This window comes from Heteronotia binoei, chromosome 13 (assembly GCF_032191835.1).
Source record: "Heteronotia binoei isolate CCM8104 ecotype False Entrance Well chromosome 13, APGP_CSIRO_Hbin_v1, whole genome shotgun sequence".
Lineage (NCBI taxonomy): Eukaryota > Metazoa > Chordata > Lepidosauria > Squamata > Gekkonidae > Heteronotia > Heteronotia binoei.
In genome coordinates, this window is record NC_083235.1 from 30,948,221 (window position 1) to 30,967,370 (window position 19,150).

Here is a 19,150-nt window from a genome sequence, read left to right on the forward strand (position 1 = left end):
GACCCAGCTTAGCTTCCAAGGTCTGACAAGATCAGTCTATCCTGGGCTATCCAGGTCAGGGTTCCCATTAGTACCATCTGGGTTTTGGTTTTTTTGGTTTTTTAAACTGAGACTTACCTTTGCTACAGTGCCATTTCACAGCAAGGCGCCATTCTGATTTTGTTCTGGGTTTCTTGCTGCTCTCCCCCCTTTCCTTATTACAGTTCAAAGCCTTTACCTTGAAACAAAAGCAAATGAATGGTTGAAAACTCCCAGTCTAGTCAGACATTTTTATATGTTAAGACCACCCATAGTCCTGCTGTTGTATTGTTTTAATAGCTACCCACTAGGATTCTGAATTTGATGAGAGTTTTTCATATTAAATATGATTTGGTCCAAATATTTCTGACCTCCAGCAGCAGTTCAAAGCTTGGGCTAGTTTCAGGCAGGCTCGAAGGAATTACCCTTGCTAGAATTGCCTGGATTGGATTGTTGGATCCAGCTGGTTTACTATTCAGAAAAACTTGGCAGGCGTTGCTGGACGCATTCATGAGATGCCTTGCACATTTGGCAGTGTTAAACTTGGTTGCTGGTGCTAGTTTGAGTTTTGTATGGGGTTCTTTTTTTGTCCTGGATAGTTCCAGCCACAGTGTTTGCAGTAATTAAAGGCAGAGAAACAGGGTATTTCCAGTCATACTGCTTGTTGGATGATGGGCATTCTTAACATGAGCTGTAGTCAATATATAATCACCCATTCAGGATGCCAGTCCTTCTGCCATTCACTGGGAAGGTCTGTGGTGCTTTCTGTAGTGCAGAATGGGCAGTAGAATTTGTAGGATGTCAGGAAGCACACATGCTGGGTGAGTTGGGGGTTATTGTTGTTACTGTTTGTTGCCACCTCTTTACTTTAAGGAGCTCAGCACAGTATATGTTTCTTCTCCTACCTCCTCCACCATGCTCAGGGCAGTATAAGTTTCTTCTCCTACCTCCTCTACCATTTTATCTTCACAACAAACCTATAAAATAGATTAGACTGAGAGATTGTAATGAGTAAACCTGGCTGAGAGGTGATTTCAAGCCAGGTCTTCCTGGTTCTGATCATCGTCTTGTTTGCTGTATATTGACTTGCATAGAGTTCAAGGAAAGTTCCAGTTATTTTCCTGACATTATCAACTCTGCTTAGTTCACTTGATCTGAAGATGGCAGACCAATGAGGATAGTACCTGTTCAAAAGGAGTATCACTTAGCTGAAGTCTCTCCTCTCAGCCTAGTTTAAGTATACTGCAATTGCTGTAGTCTGAATATATCGTTCTCCCTCAGAGGTTGTCGGACATCTCTGTGGGTTATTCCTACTGTTCCTTCAGGGAGGCAGGAACACTTTTTTCACCTTCCTGTTGGCGCCTTCGGAATAACCCCGCCCTCAGTTTTGTTCCTGCCTCTACAGGGAGCAGAAGCACAAGGCTAGGCTCAGCCTTTTTTCTCTGTTTCTTTTTCTAAATTTCCTTCCATATCTCTCTTTTCCACATCTATTTGCCCCTCCTTTCCTTCTGCCTTTTACTGGCCAAGACTTCTGAGGAAACTTACCCGGGTCGTTCAGAATGGCCTGCAGTAGGGACGGTTTCCTATCTGACGAGGAGGGAGAGTCGCGCGCCGCGCTTCTAGCAGCGCCGACTCACGCCGAAGGAGCCGACTTGCCTTCGCGGCTTGTTCGCGCCCTTCCCGACGCGGCCGCAGAAGACTCAGCTGCTAGCGCCAAGAAACGGCGCGTAATGCAGGCCCAGGCTACGCTCCTCGAGGCGGCAGAAAACAGTGGCGGCCATTTTGGAAGTGCGGAGTGTCGCTCTCACACCTTCCACCCCCCAATAGCAGGCACTCCGGAGGATCGGAACTACCTGCACACGCACATCGACGGCTTCCAGGCTGGGGGTAACGTACAAATGGGCAACCCTCTGAACCCAGAGGCTATGCTATTTATTAGAAGAGCCATGCAGGAAGAAATGGGCTCCTTTTGCGCCCGTATGGGGCTTCTCCCTCAGGGTCCAACCCTTTCTTCAGAGCTTCCCCATTCCTTCTCCTGGCCCACCAAGGCAGCGCGGAAGGCCCCAGTGCAGTCTTCCCAGTCCTTATCCTTTGAGCCTGAGTCTATGGCATCTGGCTCTGACCAGGAAGACAGGGAAGAGGGGGAATGTTTCTCTGAGGAGGAACAGGAGGAGGTCAAAATTCCTGAGCAGGCTAGTCGTTTCTTCCATCAGGAAGATTACCAGTTTCTACTGGCCAAAACGCTGTCGGATTTAGAAATTCAGGAGGGGCCCATAGACGAGGAAGCAAAGGGGGACCGCCAGCTTCTCTTAAGCAGTTTCCTCACTTAGTGAAGAAGTTATATGCCCTGCCTGCTTATACCAACGAGTTGTTACAAGCTCCAACTGTGGACGGACCAGTAGCAGCTTTACAGTCCTCGGGACTGGTTTCAGAGGATGGCCAGGGTTCTCTTAGAGATCCCCTGGACAAAAAAGCTGAGGCGACCTTGAAAAGGTTGTATGAATCTGTGGCCATGATAGTCAAGGCGTCCTCCGCGGCTTCCCTGGTTTCCAGGGCATCCATCGTCTGGGTACGCAAGTTAATCCAGATGTTACCAGAGGATAGCAGACGCATGTTAGAAGGTGCCTCACGCATCCTTAAGGCAGCGTCATTTACAGCTGATGCTACGTTAGATATTCTAACATTTGCTTCCAAGATCATGGCCTCTACCACTGTGACTAGACGCCTTCTGTGGCTTAGGGCCTGGCAGGCTGACTTCCTCTCTAAGTCCACGGTGGCAGCTTATCCTTTTCAGGGGGACCGTCTCTTCGGGGACGTTTTGGACAAGATCCTAGTAGAGACTAGGGATAAAAAGAAGGCCATGCCCAAATCCATTAGGAGGAATGAAAAGAGGGGCCCTCAGTCCTTTCGGACCCAACATTCTTTGGCCAGATATCGCTCTGAATCCAAAAAGTTTAATTGGGAAACACCAAAGAGCTCCTTCAAAAGAGGTTCATTCGGCTCCAAATTCAATCACAATAACTTCTCCAAGATGGACAAGCCTGACAGAGAGGCCAAGTCCAAGCAGGCATGACTACAGTCACTTACCGGTGGGAGCTCGACTACTCCACTTTGCAGAGACCTGGGAGGCCTCCCAGGCAGACCAATGGTCTTTAGAAATCGTGCAAGAGGGGTATTCAATAGAGTTCCATCGCATTCCACCAGACAGATTTGTCAGGTCTCCTACCCCCAAACAAACACACAAGCTTCTCATCACCACAAAAGCGATTCAACATCTCATCGACATTCGAGCAGTCGAGCCGGTCCCAGGGTTGGAGAGGGGGAAGGGAGTGTATTCCATCCTTTTCACCATACCCAAGAAGAATGGGGACTGGAGGGCCATTTTGGATCTCAAGTTTCTAAATCGCTACGTCAAAGTACGTCACTTCAGGATGGAAACTTTGAGATTCATTATGGACTCTCTCTTGACAGGGGAGTACCTCACTTCCATAGACCTGACCGAAGCTTATCTGCACATACCTATCCACCCTTCCCATCGTCGATTCTTAAGGTTCGTGGTACTCAATCAACACTACCAATACAGGGCCTTACCTTTCGGTCTGTCAACAGCACCCAGAGTTTTCTCCAAGATGTTAATACATCCGATAGCCCAGCTGAGGAAGCAGGGGATCCACATTCACCCCTATCTGGACGACCTCTTGGTCAGATCCAGCAGCAAAGAGAAATCTCTTCAGGGTACATCCCTGGCAATTCAGTGCCTTCAGTCACACGGGTTCCTGGTGAACACAGAAAAGAGTTCACTTCACCCGACACAGAGACTAGAACATCTAGGTGCAATGATCGACTCCACCTGCAATTCGCTGTTTCTGCCTCTGTCCAAGGCCAAGTCCATCAGGGATTTGGCTACCAAGGTCATCCAGAGCAAATCAGCACCACTGATGTTGCTGGCCAAACTAATGGGACTTTTGATATCGACCATAGACATGGTTCAATGGGCCAGATTCCACTCCAGACCTCTTCAATTGTTCCTACAACCATTTCAGCTTCAGATAATGGAGAGAAGGGTCTTAAATCTGTTAATTCCTTTAAAGGTCAAGAGGAGTCTGCTATGGTGGACGGATCTGTCTCACCTTCGCCAGGGCAAATTGTTCCATCCTCCTTCTTTCCTAGAGCTATTCACGGACGCCAGCCTGGGGGGCTGGGGGGCCTCTCTTCAGGACAAACCAGTCCAAGGCAGGTGGTCACACACCGAGAGTCTACTCCCCATCAATCTTCTGGAAATCAGAGCCATACGCCTAGCTCTGGTGGCCTTCAAGACCCGAGTGTTCCAGAAGCATGTCCTTGTCAGAACGGACAACATCACAGCCAAGGCGTATCTGAACAACCAGGGGGGTTCCAGATCCTCGTAATTGCACCGGGAAGCATCAAGGATTCTGACATGGGCAGAAAAGAATCTGGCCTCTCTCAGGGCGGAACACATCAGAGGCCAGGACAACATACAGGCAGACTGGTTAAGCAGACAGGAAATCTGTGAGGGCGAGTGGGCCCTCAGCTCAGACATATTCGATCTCATCTGCCAGCGTTGGGGTCAACCAGAGGTGGATCTGTTCGCTTCAGATACAAACTCCCAGTTACCAAGGTACTTCACGAGGTTCTTCCATCCAGAGGCCGAACAGACAGATGCTCTGTCAGCCACCTGGCCTCCAGGTCTCTTGTATGCGTTTCCTCTGGTCCCTCTCATTTCTCGAGTTCTGCGGAGGGTGAGAGTGCTTCAGGCGGAAATCATCATGGTAGCTCCCTATTGGCCACGGCGTCCGTGGTTCTCAATGTTGACAGAGCTATCAATAGACCTCCCGATGTCGCTACCAGTTTCTCCCGACATGCTCCATCAGGGTCCGGTGTGGCACCCCGACCCGGAGTGGTTTCATCTGACCGCGTGGAGATTGAGCGGGAGACGTTCAGAAGTCTAGGTTACTCACCGGAGGTGACGGATACTATGCTAGCGTCAAGAAGACCCTCCACAGTCCGCATATACAACATTACCTGGAAGGCCTTTGTCCGGTGGTGTCGTAGAAAAAAGGTTTCCTCGCTTAATCCCTCAGTGGCGGAGATACTAGCATTCCTACAGGAGGGACTAGAGGCCAAGCTAAAACCAGCTACGTTAAGAAGGCAGATAGCTGCCCTGTCCACGGTTTTACCGGTCGTGGGAGGATACAGACTATCTCAACATCCTCACATTCAGTTGTTTTTGCAGGGGGCAAACTTGAAGTCTCCTCCGACGGTCCATCGCTTTCCATCTTGGCGGCTCCATACCATTTTATTAGCGCTTACTAAGAAACCATTTGAACCTCTTCGAGAAGTGGACTTAAAATGGGTACGAATGAAAACTCTCTTTTTAGTAGCCATTACATCGGCTCGTCGGGTTTCGGAACTGGGGGCCCTCTCAGTGAAAGCGGGTCTTTGCGTGTTTCACAAAGAAAAGGTGGTTTTGCGCACGGACCCCTCTTTCATTCCCAAGGCTGCTTCTAGGTTCCACCGATCACAAGAAATCTATTTACCCACCTTTTGTCCAGATCCCAAACACCCAAAGGAGGTAGTCTGGCATACTCTAGATGTGTGCAGAGCCTTGAAGATTTTCATTCTAAGATCGGAGTCAATTAGAAAGTCTGACTATATGTTCATTAACATTTCTCCTCCTAGAGCTGGAGACAAGATGTCTAATTCTTCAATTAGTACAGTTTTGAAGGCCTGCATTAGCGAAGCTTATAGGCCATCAGGGTTACAGGTACCTGGAGGAATCACGGCACACTCGCTTAGGAGTGCCTCCACAAACGCGGCACTGCTGAATAGGGCTTCAGTCGAAGAGGTGTGTAGAGCTGCTACTTGGTCCTCTCCGTCTACATTCATAAGGCATTATAAGATTCATTCCATGGCATCAGCAGATGCAGCATTTGGAAGAAAGGTATTGCAACATGTCCTGGGGGAGGTCAGCGATGAAGACCCACCCGATTAAAAGGGGACTGCTCTGGTAGGTCCCACAGAGATGTCCGGCAACCTCTGAGGGAGAACGGCCCATTGGACTTACCGTGAGGGGTCCTTCTCCTCAGAGGTTCGGAGGACATCTCGCCACTCCCAGGTTCATTTCATCGCTTAGGTTTCTTTCTACAGCCTATCTCCCTTGTACTGTGTTTCTTTCAGTATTATTGGAGTTCACGTTTACAGTTTGCATTTTAGTATGAGTTGTTAGTGTGTTTATAGTCCTTCTAGTTAGAGGGAAGACGATACTGCTTTCGGAGTCCCACAACTGAGGGTGGGGTTATTCCGAAGGCGCCAACAGGAAGGTGAAAAAAGTGTTCCTGCCTCCCTGAAGGAACAGTAGGAATAACCCACAGAGATGTCCTCCGAACCTCTGAGGAGAAGGACCCCTCACGGTAAGTCCAATGGGCCGTTCTCACAGCTTTAATGGTGTGAAATGATAATGTCCTCTCCCATGCAATCAAAAGCCCTGGTCAACAGCTACTTCTCTTGAGAGAGGCATGGTAGGCAAGTTCCTTAACACCCAAGTCTTCAAATGACCTACTTTCAGGTTCTATGGCCAATTTCTCCACCACACATCCATTGGTGAGCTGGATTTGCTCCAGTGTGTCTCTGGCTGCTGACCCCTGATCTAAGGGCTTCTTGTCTATGTACCACATTTTTATGTGGTAGTTTTCCACTTTCAGTTGACTTTTGCTCTTTGCTGGTTTTGCTTTACTGTGGACCTTCCATGCTCCTAGTTTTGCCATTTGCTTTTGCTGGTCGTCTGACTCATTGATTGAAGAAGGCAGTAACAAAATTGCTGTTAACAAAATTGGAAAAGGCCATGCGGTGCTGTTGAAAATAGGTGTGGTGGCATGTTGCCAGGTTCAGACATATGGTTAGATTATATTACAGTGGACTGGTCATAGATTTATAATAACTCGTATGGCTCTCTTGTTGGCTTTTGCTTAAATCAAGTAATAATTCAAAAATGACTTATATCGCAGCTTACAGTGCTTCTGTGAATTGAAGTGGTTTCTGTAACCTGCAGGCATTTCAGCCTTTTTATTTTAGTGAAGCCTTTAAAAGAAAACCTTTGGAAAAGAATTGCTTGTAGAGGTGTTTGCAGAATCCTAGAACACTGCAGTTCTGAACTAACAAGCATTTGTACAAGCTTCTAGAACTGCCTTGCAGTTGGGCGTTCATCTTCCGTGAGTTGTTTGGTGAGCATGCAAGTGGCAAACAGCTCCATCATAATGCCCAAGATCTGCTTCCTGTCTTGGGAAGCCATAGTTGCAGCTTCAGTAGCATTTGTGCATTTGTCCTCTTCTAGCCTTAAAGAGCTACCAGTAGCCTTTTGAGGATGGGAAAACCTGTGATATGAAGCCACAGCAGGACCCATGTACAAGATGGATGAGTTGAAAAGGGTAGACAAGTGACACTGTGGATGGGTGATCACAGTCAGCTTTATGCCCAGCCAGAAGGTAAAATGCAATAGTTTGCAGAGACAATGTGGATGTATATAGGATTCACAATTTATCTTTTCCTATAGTGTTCTGGACCACTGGATATGTCTCTGTCCTCTGCCCCCTCTTCACCAGAGATCAAAATAAAAGAGGAAGAGCCAGTGGAAGTAGACTCATCCCCTTCTGACAGTCCAGTAGCAAGTCCACGGACACCACAGACCAAGGACAAGGTGAGTTGTCTTTTCACCTGCATCTGTGGCTTTCTCCCATTGATGTGCATTACTTAACAACATAGAACATGGGTGTTTTAAGCAGGGGTGGCCAAACTTGCTTAATGTAAGAGCTATATAGAATAAATGTCAGATGTTTGAGAGCCACCAGATACAGACATCAGATGTTTGAGAGCCGGAAGGAAAATGGTGAATGAGGGAGAGGTGGAAAGAAAGCAACTTAAGAACATAAAAGAAGCCATGTTGGATCAGGCCAATGACCCATCTAGTCCAACACTCTGTGTCACACAATGGCCAAAAAACCAGGTGCCATCAGGAGGTCCACCAGTGGGGCCAAGACACTAGAAGCCCTCCCACTTTAACTTTAACTTTAAATGCATTCTCCAAGACACCAGCTGGCTTGGCTTGGCAAAGTGATCTAAAAAGAGAAATGCCTTCTTCAAGCTGGCTAACAGGGCAGTGGGGGCTTTGAGAGCCACACAGTATGTGTGAAACAGCCACATGTGGCTCCCGAACCACACTTGGTCCACCCCTGGTTTAGAGGATTATCTGTCCCTGTATAGCCTTGCCTAGAATCGATGTTGCATTCTTCATCTTGGGCCCTCCTTTTCAGTGGCTACTATCCCCAACTGCGGAATGCCTCCTATCTGTTCCCTGCATCTGCTGCAATCACTGTTTGTTTCAGACCTCAGCAAGACTATTTAAAAATTTCAGCAGACTTTTAGTTGAGTAGTGTATGTTTTGTGTGTCTGTGTCCCCTTTTGTTTGCCTGTACGTTAGATTTTAGTTGGCTGCTGTCCAATGACTACTTAGTGCTATGAACTGGTGCTTCCATTGCTGGAGGTATAGAAATAGAAGTTGCAGTTGTGTGATAGCAGCAGCAGCCCTTTTTGAAGCAAATAACTTGTCGTGCATCTTTCTCCATGTGATCCCACCCAAGGTTGTGAAACCCCCAGTGACCTAGCATGCAGCAGTGGCATAGGGAACCAAGAGGCAGCAGAACTGGACCATTAAGTGAAAGAGCCCTAAGAGAATGAAGCAAACCGTGAAACTGCTTTTCAAGCCTTGTGCCTGTCAATATATAACACACACATAATAAATATGCACCACGATGCAAAACACTATCTCAATCCAAACCAGATTACTGGCAGGACAAGGAATATGCTGCAGATAGGATATTGTAACTCAATGTGATCATGATCTGACATTGGAAGGTGCAGATGGCTGCAAATCTTTCCCATGTCTTCCACCCCCAGCAGTCCTTTCTGTCCTCAGGAAAGTTGATTCCTGAGATCACAGGACCCATGTGGAATGAGGAAGGGGTGATATCATTCATCTGCTCTTCCATTCGTGCTGTTCTGGTGACAGAAGTGAGAGGGAGAAGAAGGTAGTTTCACTCCCTCTGTGTAATGCCCAGCCTGTGTGCTTATTTGTCCATGTGTGTTCTGTGACCCTTGGAATCAGCTTTTCTGGGGTCAGGAAGGATTGCTGAGGAGGAGGAAACAAGGGAAAGATCTGCAATGCTTGTAAATGGACTGCTAGATCCAATGCAGTATCTGGTGCATTCCTCAGGTGTGATTATCCTAACATTTCTGTCCAAGAGATTTCCAGTCCTCATGATGAGTAGTTTTTTCAAAAGATAAATACAATTTGCACTCAGTTTTGAAGAACAATGTGAGTTAACAAGCAACTCTAAAAGGAAAGATTTCCCCCCATCTTAGTAGCCCCCTCACCCTCTCCCAGTCCCAGCTAACTGCCCCACCTACAGTTTACTCATGTCCTGTAAGTCTGATTCATTCTTCCTTCCCTCCATCAGGAATAACTGGCACAGTATTAAAGCAAGATCACTTTTAATAGGAAATGAAGTTCAGAGCTAATTAATTTTTTTTTACATTTATATGCTGTACTTCTCAATTAACAATTTCCAAGGCAATTTACAGTAATACAGTAGAGCTTAAAACACATTGAAAATTCCATGGAAGCAGCAATAGATAAAAATGAACTGAGCCCAGCAGCCAAATGAAAAAAGAACAGAAACGATAAATCAGTATAAAATAGCAATTACCAGAAAAGATAGTCAAGTAACTACCTTTACTGGGGTTCTTTTTCATGTGAAATTAGAACAGCAGTATTAAATAAAGTAACCAAACAAGTAAAAGGGATGTGCCTTCCATAAATTGGGGGACACAATAGAAAAGATGCTGCCATTGTCCCACCTAGGGCTGTCAGCTCTGAGTTGGGAAATACTTGGAGATTTTGGGACTGGTGCCTGAGGAGGGCAGGGTTTGGGAAGTGGGGGGGAGACTTCTGTGGAGTATAATTCCCTAGAGTCCACCTTCCAAAGCAGCTATTTTCTCCAGGTGAACTAAACTTGTCACCTGGAAATCAGTTGTAGTCTCAGGAGACTTCCAGCCACCACCTGGAGGTTGGCCATCCTGGTCCCATCTCACTTGAGCAAAGAGGAGAAAACATAACAATGGGCAGGTTCATATGAAAGAAGACAAAAGAGTTTGCACTTTTTATCAAACCACGATTTAGTCTAATAGTGGTAAGGTATTGAAAAATACAGGTACCTGGGTTTGAGAAATTCCCTCATTTTTTTATATTAATGGTGCTTTCATTATGTCAGTGTAGATACTATGCTAGGGTTACCATATTTTGAAAAGCAAAAAAGAGGACATATTTCAGAAGTAACTACTTCAAACAAGTTATCATTATGACAAATCTCATTTTAAATACATGTGTTATTTAAGCTGTGATAATTGCTACTAACTAGGAATATTCCTTCCAACACCGCCCCCAAAAGAAGACTGATAATTCTATACTATGTTAAAGTAGGTTAGCAAAGTTTCTGTGTTTGTTGTGAATCTCACCCTAATCAGAATTTCCAGAGAAGGATTATGTATCTTGTGCATCAGACACAGTTTAGGACTTCAGCTATTTAAACATTTATCCAAAACAGACACATATCATTTTTCTGTCTATAGCACTTCAAAGCAGAAATCAAAATTGTAATATAATAAATTAGTAAATAATAAAATAGTAAAAGACCCAAAAGTAACTAAACTTGTGCATTTTCCAAAATGACAAGGCCAAAGCAAACTCAACACAAGGCAGGGGAAAACTTAAGCCAACCAAAGCCTGGACTTTGACAGGTATCAAATGGACACCTGGTGCATATTCATTGGGAAGGGGAGCACCATAAATGGGGTGCAACAACAGAAAAAGTATCCCCCCCCCATGGATATTACTTACTGTTTGTACAGCTGAACTAATCATTACTCCATGAGCAGTGGTCTTAAAGATTTACCAGGTCATTGAGGACTGATAGAAAGATTACACGATTATTTCCACAAGTGATAATGTCTAACACTGAATGTGTGTGTGTTTCTCAGGAGGGTGCTTCCAAGCCTGTCATCCTTTCCACTCCTACTCCAACTATTGTGCGTCCCGGGTCACTACCACTGCACTTGGGGTATGATCCTCTGCATCCCACTCTTCCTTCTCCAACTTCTGTCATCACCCAGGCTCCACCTTCCAACAGACAGCTTGGGTAAGTAACATATTGCACAGAAGTGTGCGGAAAGAAGGGATCTTAACAAGGCTTTTAACTGGGCCTTCAATAGCTAATGTCCAGTAGCTTTTGCTGCAATTGTACAATCTCAAGTCTTGTGGGTTACAGTTATTGTATATTAGAAACCTGAAAGGAGCAGCCATAGGAAGTCAGGTAGGCTTGCATATCCTGTTTAAAACTGGAGCAGATAAAAGCAACCTGGGAGAGTCTGCTCTTTTGCAGCCCATATGCTTGTAGACAAGAATCCAATGATCTGGCAGGTAAAATGTTAGGTTAGGAACTTGATGTTCTTCCTAACAGACTCTTCTTTCACTGCAAAGATGTTCAGCCTCTTCCATGAGTGGCTTAGCATGGGGGAGGCTCTGTGCTTCAAAGGGAATCACCTGCATCCAGTATGCACTAGGCAGGAACTTCTGATAACACATGTAAGCTGAACTGAAATATGTATGTGTGTGGTTTGTTTTCTTCCAGATCTCCAACCAGCTCCATACCACTTGTCATGCAACTTGTGAATGGGCAGACCATGCCTGTTCTTCCTGGCCCTCCTGTTCAGATGCCTTCTGTCATATCGGTAATAGAGGTTTCCAGCATGGCTGCCTTTGATATAGGAAGGGACAGCTTTTCCCTTTGCAGAGCATATGTGGACACTTTAATTTGCAAAACTGACATCCCTCTCTACCCCTCTGCGAGAGATAAGCCTTGACTGGAGGGGAGGGGGCAGAAGGACCCATTGCCTGCAAGGCAGCAGTGCCTGCCAAACACATTGCAGGGCGTTAAGGCCCAAAACCGAAGCCTCCATCAGAGCAGATGGCTTTCACTGTGGGTTCCAGGGCTGGGAACTGCAGGCTCTCTGATTAGCTAGCTCTGTGCTGGAATCATTCAAGCTTGCAGCGAACATGTTGGCCTTTCCAGTGTGTGGGGGGTGGGGGATCCTCCCTCCCTGGCCTCTTCAGGGCATGAAATGGTTATTTAGCTTTTATTTTTGCAAATGAATTTTCTCAGGATATGTGATTGACAAACTTGAGTATCTTCTGCTGCAGTCTACATCGCTTCAGCTGCCGATTGAACAACACAGGCAAATTCACTGTCAATTTCTTCATGGTGGAGAACCATGAATCCCTTAAACCTTCCAACAGTTGTTGCCTTGTGCTGGGGCAGTAGAGGTTATAAATTCTACAAGACCGGTGGTTGCCTTGTATTCATGAATAGTAGGAGTATTTACACCCATGATATCTAAAAAATGCTGCCTGAGGAGAGGGAGGAAAGAGCCATTTCTTTTGCCTCCAGTATCTATCTTTTTAAAAGCCCCGTGGCACAGAGTGGTAAAGCTGCAGTACTGCAGTCGGAACCCTCTGCTCACGGCCTGAGTTCGATCCCAGCGGAAGCTGGGTTCAGGTAGCCGACTCCAGGTTGACTCAGCCTTCCATCCTTCCAAGGTCAGTCAAATGAGTACCCAGCTTGCTGGGGGGAAGTGTAGATGACTGGGGAAGGCAATGGCAAACCACCGCGTAAAAAATCTGCCATGAAAACGTTGTGAAAGCAACATCACCCCCGAGTCGAAAATGACTGGTGCTTGCACCTTTACCTTTTTACCTTTATCTTTTTAGAACAACCATTGATAGCACTGTGACCGAAAGCAGCTGTAATACTGCTTTTAAATGCACTCATGTGATCCCCCTAACATATATAGTTTATCAGGAAAGTATTGTTTCCCCCCAAAGGTGGGAGCTGTGTAAAGAGAGTATCAAAAAAACTGCTTCACTTAACACAGGGTTCCCTTTATGCCCTATACAGCTTGCAAGGCCAATGTCTGTAGTGCCAAACATTCCTGGTATTCCTGGTCCTCCCATTGTCGGCAGCGGCTCCATTTCACCATCAGGCCTTCCAATGCACTCAGAAGCTAAAATGGTGAGTTCCATGACATTATGTGGGTATAAATTTTGTAAAAGGAAATTAAAATAAAATCATAGGCTCAGCAACCGGTGTGTGTGGGTTTGAGAAACGTGTTGGGGCAAATATAAGTGAATTAACTTCATAGGAATGATCTTGTTTTCTATTACTTATTTCTGTATTTACCTCCAAACAATAGCAGCATTAAGAGAGAATAATAAACTGACCAGCTGGTGATGTGAAAGATGGTAACCTGGGGTTTTGGAGAGACATGGCCGGAGACGGTACTGACCTTGATGGACCAGGGGTCTGATTCAGAAAAAGGCAGCTTCATGTGTGACTTTTGCTATCATATATTCCAAGTTCTAACTCTGCAGACAGCTCTCTTGCAATGTGTGCCTAACTCTGCTGCAAATTGCTTAGTCGGTATCATCTCTCTGCTGGATAGAAATGGACACAACACTAAAAGCTTTGTTATTTGGCACTCTTGGGGAATGAGGGTTTCTGGTGAATCAGATGTGCCCTATACTTAAGCTTATTGCTCTGCTCCACTCTCTACCACGAGGAATTCATGGTGCCCAAACCTCACCCAGTTGGGAATGCCATGGTGGCAGCCTCCATGCCTGGTGGGACGCTTTCTCCCAAGCTACAGAGCTGTCTTACATAGGCATGCTAGCAGGCCAGCAGGCCATGAACCCTTTGGTAAAGCTGGCTCCTGGCAGTTCAAGGCAGGCTAAGGGAGAAGGCAACTAGCAGATGGCAGCAGTGGTTGCCAAAAGACCAACTACAGTTGGAGGCCTCAAGCTGGCTGGGTGGCTTGAGAGATCAGAGTGAGGCATTCTCCTGCTCAAAGATGTGGAGGGTTTACTGACCAAGGGGATGAGCGTGCCATCTGGGTAACGCCAATTAGCTGGATATCCAAGTGCCAGATAGAAAGCTTTTACAGTGTCTGTCCCTTTAAAGAAATGATCTAAGCTGAAAGGGCTGGGGATACAGAGGGGTAAAATAAAATAAAGGGGTGAACAAAGGTGGTAAAAGAAAGGAGTAATGGGCAGCATAGGGGTGGAGGCTGGCATCAAGCTGTCATGTCAGCTAGTTGACTGCACAGTCAGATTTAGGAAGCCTCATCTTTATTTTTTACTGGGCATCTCAGACAATCTGATTAGTGTCAGATGGGATGATAGTGTTCCATTTTGAAATTTGTATGTTTTCACATATAAGAATTAAAATATACTGGTCTACAGCTTAACCAAAAACTGTGGTCCTGCAGAATACGTGCCTCTTGATTCTCCAGAATTACATGTGCACTGAAACAAGAGACAGGTTTCTGTTTGGTTCTCTGTATACATACAAGGATAGTTTATTTGAAGTTTGAGACTTTCAGTCCTGTGTATGCTTATTAGGATGCACATCTCCATAAATGAATACATTCAGATTTTAACAAGTGTCCAGAAATGCACAGAAGCAAGAAGGTGTTTCTCCATGAGAAGGAACAGAAGTGTCCATGTTGTGAGCTGGATCAAGTCATAAATCTTCACAGTTGGAGAACTGGAGAGTTGAATCTTGATTTCATTATCTAATTAAATATTTGTATTTTTCCAAAACACTTTTATATAAAACAGTTAAAAATAAAATAAAAAGCCAGGCAAACCAATGCAGTAGAATAATTGAAAACAGAAGAAACATCAAATAGCCTTTGCCTAGCACCCAGATTTTAACTCTGGAAGCACCATATGAATCTCTCTATAGAAGACATTCCAAAGCCTTAGCAACCACAACGGAAAATGTCCTGTCTCATGCTCCATCCTCCTCAACTTTGGAAGGAAGGCACCAAGAAAAACAGCTTCAGATGTAAATCCAAGTGAATTTTCAGAGTTATAAGGTGGTTCTTCAGGTAGTTTGAGGGTATCAGATAGGAGTGCGAGATCATCCAGATGAAATCTGGTAAACTAAAGGATGGCATTTCCTGGATCCTAGTGCCTGCGTTGACTTGCAGGATTCCTACTGGCCATTGTATTAACAACAACAATGGATGATTTATTGGGCCATTTGCAATTCTTAACCTCAGGTCACATATTTTTCCCCATAGTGTTCTCATTTTACATAGAAAAACAGCCTAAAGCCCCATATTTGAAAGCTTTGATTCTGTTTTTAGAGATTACAAGCTTAGGCTTTACCATGCATATGTGTTACCTTCAGCATTCTTTTTAAACCAAATTTGTTCGTTTGTTTTTTAAAAAAAATGCTTGCTATAGTTTTAAACTTCTTTTTTAAAAATTAAAAATTCTATTTTAAAAAATGTTAGTTTGAACACCTACTACCTTTCCTCCGAGGCAGTGAAACCCCAACAGCAAAAAACTAAAGAGCTAACTGAAACAGTAGTAGTAATAATGCCACTATAAAAACAAAAAACAGTAAGAAAACAACATCCATAAGTACGCATAATCAAAATAAAATCGCCATTAAAATCAACTTACCAGGATTCTAGCCTTCCAGAAAAGCTATCTGTAATAGCCTTCACTAGGTTCCAGAAGTCCAATGAGAGTTGACCAGGGCATTATGAGCAAGGCATTCCAGAGCTTGGAAGCCTCACAGAAAAGGCTGTCTTCCTGGGGTTTTTTCCAAGCTCACCTCACTTAAGGCTAAATTACAGAGAATATGTAAAGCTGCCTTATACTGAATCAAGGTCAGTATTGTCAACTCAGACCAACAGCAGTTCTCCACAGCCTCAGGCTGAGATCTTTCACATCACCTACTACCTAGTCTTTTAAACTGAAGATACTTTCTGCCTATCAAGCAGATCCTCTGTCACTGAGTCAGAGCCCCTCCACAAGGCAAACAGTATCTGGTATTCCCAGGTGGTCTCCCATCCAAATATTAACAAGGGTGCTATGACCATAAAGAAGTCTACCATTAGGCAGGTCTGTTGTGTGCTAAGAGCTTCCACCCATCCTTAATTTGAAATAACTTTCAAAGTTTACAGAAACAAAACCCTGTGGTATTTTTAAAGCATGGGTACAGTCTGTACAATTGCAATGCTGTTGTGCCTTTGTTGCACATGACTCTTGCAGAGTAACAAAAGCAAAAGTGCTCAGTTCTTGCTTCAAACAGTTTAGGGTTTAAATTTAGATAACGTTAGAGAAGGGAGGAGCATAGGTAGCATACAAGGAAGGAGTAGGGAAAGTAAAGGATATGAACATATGAAGCTGCCTTATACTGAATCAGACCCTTGGTCCATCAAAGTCAGTATTGTCTTCTCAGACTAGCAGCGGCTCTCCAGGGTCTCAACCTGAGGTTTTTCACACCTATTTGCCTGGACCCTTTTTTGGAGATGCCAGGGATTGAACCTGGGAATTGATATTAAATGTTACAGTATGAATGTGTTTCCTGCTGAAAATGGCAGCTACCAGTTAGTTAAATATTTTGATTTGTTGTGAAGTTTTTCAGGAAAGGAAAGGCTTATTTCTTTATATTTTTTGCCATTTTTTTAGCTCTTATTGACCTAAAGAACTGCTTGAGCTCATGCAAAGGAGTTGTGTTAGTCTAGTGAGTTTTTAATTTATTTTCTTTGAACTGCCAGCCTCCCCATGCTGTTTATCCAAAGCTGCTTTTGAAATCCCCCTTGGTTTCAGAAGCAGTTTGCCATATGGCATGCACCGGTGCAGCTGTTTGCCAATCTAGTTCAGCATTACTTTGGAGTCTAGCTCTGATGATGCATGTGTCAAAGCAGTAGTTACAGAAATGTACAAACATACATCTAACATAACAAAAGTAGGACTTAATTCATATCAGAGCTAAACTCAGGACTACATAAAGCAGCAAGCTAATGCATTTTGTAGGGCATCTTCTGCTAGAGCCTTTAGCTCTTCAGTGTTATGTAGGAATTGAGAAATCCTTCAGATCAGTCCCTGTTAAGGGAGGGATATATTAAGACCCAACAGATCTTGGGTATCTAAAATATGGGTGGTATCTTCCAAGACCCTGATATATTTCTTAGCTGGATGTGTGGGACAGATTTGCATAAGTATTCCATATTAGTATGACAGAGTCTAATACTGCTGTTGTTCCAACACTTCATGGATATTTTTAGAGCGCTTACAGACCTTTTGCCAACAGCAGAAATGAGAATCTGAAGCTAATAGAATATCTTAAGAACTTTTCCAGGCATTCCATGCAAAAGCCAGTATGCCTGCTGCAGCAGAGAAGATGGATTAAAAACCTCAGAAAGAAACTGTTGATCTTCTGTTGACTGTTTTTCTTAACCTTCCAGAGGCTGAAAGCCAGCCTGACTCAAGGAGTTACTTCCTCCCTAAATGGCAGCAACATGATGGTTGGATCAGCTAGCACAATGGTGACATCTCGTCCTGAACAGGGCCAAATACTCATCCAGCACCCTGATGCACCTTCTCCAGCACAACCACAGGTCTGCTTGAAATCACAATGCATTTAAATAGGGGGCTGCAGCATTTAGGTATGGTAGGGGTGTACAGTACTTATTTGGAAATCTGTTTGACTACACTTGCACCCTGGAACATAGTGCAGTATCTAATGTTTGATGAGAGTGCACAGCACAGGCAACAGTACCCATTCTGTCATACCATCTTTAGCTTTGTGAGGGAAAGAAGCTGTCTGCAGCCAAGATGTCCAAGTGTTAGGAGGTGATAGTAATTAACTCTGCACAGCTCAGAGTCTTGTCTCCATAACCCTTCTACGCACCTTCCTCTACCACCCCAGCCTGTGTTTTAATCTTTTTCCGAAAATACTCTATCAAACAATTCAGATTCTGCAAAGCGAATCTTTAGAAATGGGAACTGTATACATGTTTACCTAATCCATGCATTTCTTCCCAGTTGCCACATTTTGAGTTCTCCGGTTGCAGAATCTGGGCAGTTCAGGCACTGTTTCTGATTCCTCTGAAATAGCTATAGCAAGCCTGTTGGCCCTGCATAGAGACTCAACTGCTTCTGTCACTACTCCCTGCCAGGCATTTGCCAGTCAGACACTGTAGCCAGTAGGGACGCAATTTGGAATTTTGAGATCTTCTCCCTGTTTTAATTACTTGGGTCTAAACACACCCCATTTGCTCCTGCCAACACACCAACTGCCAGCCTTCCATCAAAATCGCCACCTGCTCTTTCAGCTAGACCAACTTCCAAAAATTTACTATCCATATGTGCCTGACAGTGAGTAACTGGTATGCATAATTTAGAGGCTGCACTAAGGTGGGAACTTGTAAATCTATGGTTTTTTTGGCTGCTCATTTCCTTCCTTCAACATAACATGAAAATCTGGGTTGATCTTAAAGAATAACCATTGCAAGAACTATAAGGCGTTGCTATGGAAAGACTCCTGATGTAGGAATATTTTTAACAGGTGCAGTCATGGGCATGATGGGATGCAAAGATAGCATGTACACAATGGATTTTTTAAATGTGTCCTTCCATCGATAAAGCCCGGAATCAGGGAAACTAAACCACATAGATGCTAACTGGGTCCCAAGAGCCCTGAACAGGCTGCATTATCAATCTTGCTCGTTGATTTGTATCATTCTTCCATTCTTTAACCCTAGGTTTCCCCAGCTCAGCCCACACCTAGCACTGGTGGCAGACGGAGACGCACAGTGGAGGAAGATCCAGACGAACGCAGGCAACGTTTCTTGGAAAGGAACCGTGCTGCAGCCTCCCGCTGCCGTCAGAAACGCAAGCTCTGGGTGTCTTCCTTAGAGAAGAAAGCCGAGGAGCTCACAACACAGAACATACAGCTAAGTGTAAGTGTGGCACCAGCATTCCCAGCAGCAACAGTTTACATTGCCAGTGGTTTCACTTGACAAAGGTCCAGAGGTGGCTTATGATTATCCATTTATTTACTTTGCTGTAACAGATTTATTGTGGCATAAACTTCCATGGATTAGACCCCCCACCCCAGTCTCTTCACATGCAAGGATATATGGATAT

General features: G+C 44.8%; 1 protein-coding gene across 3 annotated transcripts in view; it reads left to right on the plus strand.

The window, feature by feature from the left end:
- The window catches only part of ATF7 (activating transcription factor 7), a 136,511-nt gene that overhangs the window by 105,908 nt on the left and 11,453 nt on the right, over nucleotides 1–19,150 (plus strand). For all 3 annotated transcript variants that reach the window (XM_060252361.1, XM_060252360.1, XM_060252362.1), the window contains exons 5-10: nucleotides 7,589–7,732; nucleotides 11,128–11,285; nucleotides 11,778–11,877; nucleotides 13,101–13,214; nucleotides 17,467–17,619; nucleotides 18,766–18,963. In XM_060252361.1, the coding sequence (XP_060108344.1) occupies nucleotides 7,589–7,732; nucleotides 11,128–11,285; nucleotides 11,778–11,877; nucleotides 13,101–13,214; nucleotides 17,467–17,619; nucleotides 18,766–18,963 (867 nt within the window). The remainder of the gene's footprint in view (nucleotides 1–7,588; nucleotides 7,733–11,127; nucleotides 11,286–11,777; nucleotides 11,878–13,100; nucleotides 13,215–17,466; nucleotides 17,620–18,765; nucleotides 18,964–19,150) is intronic.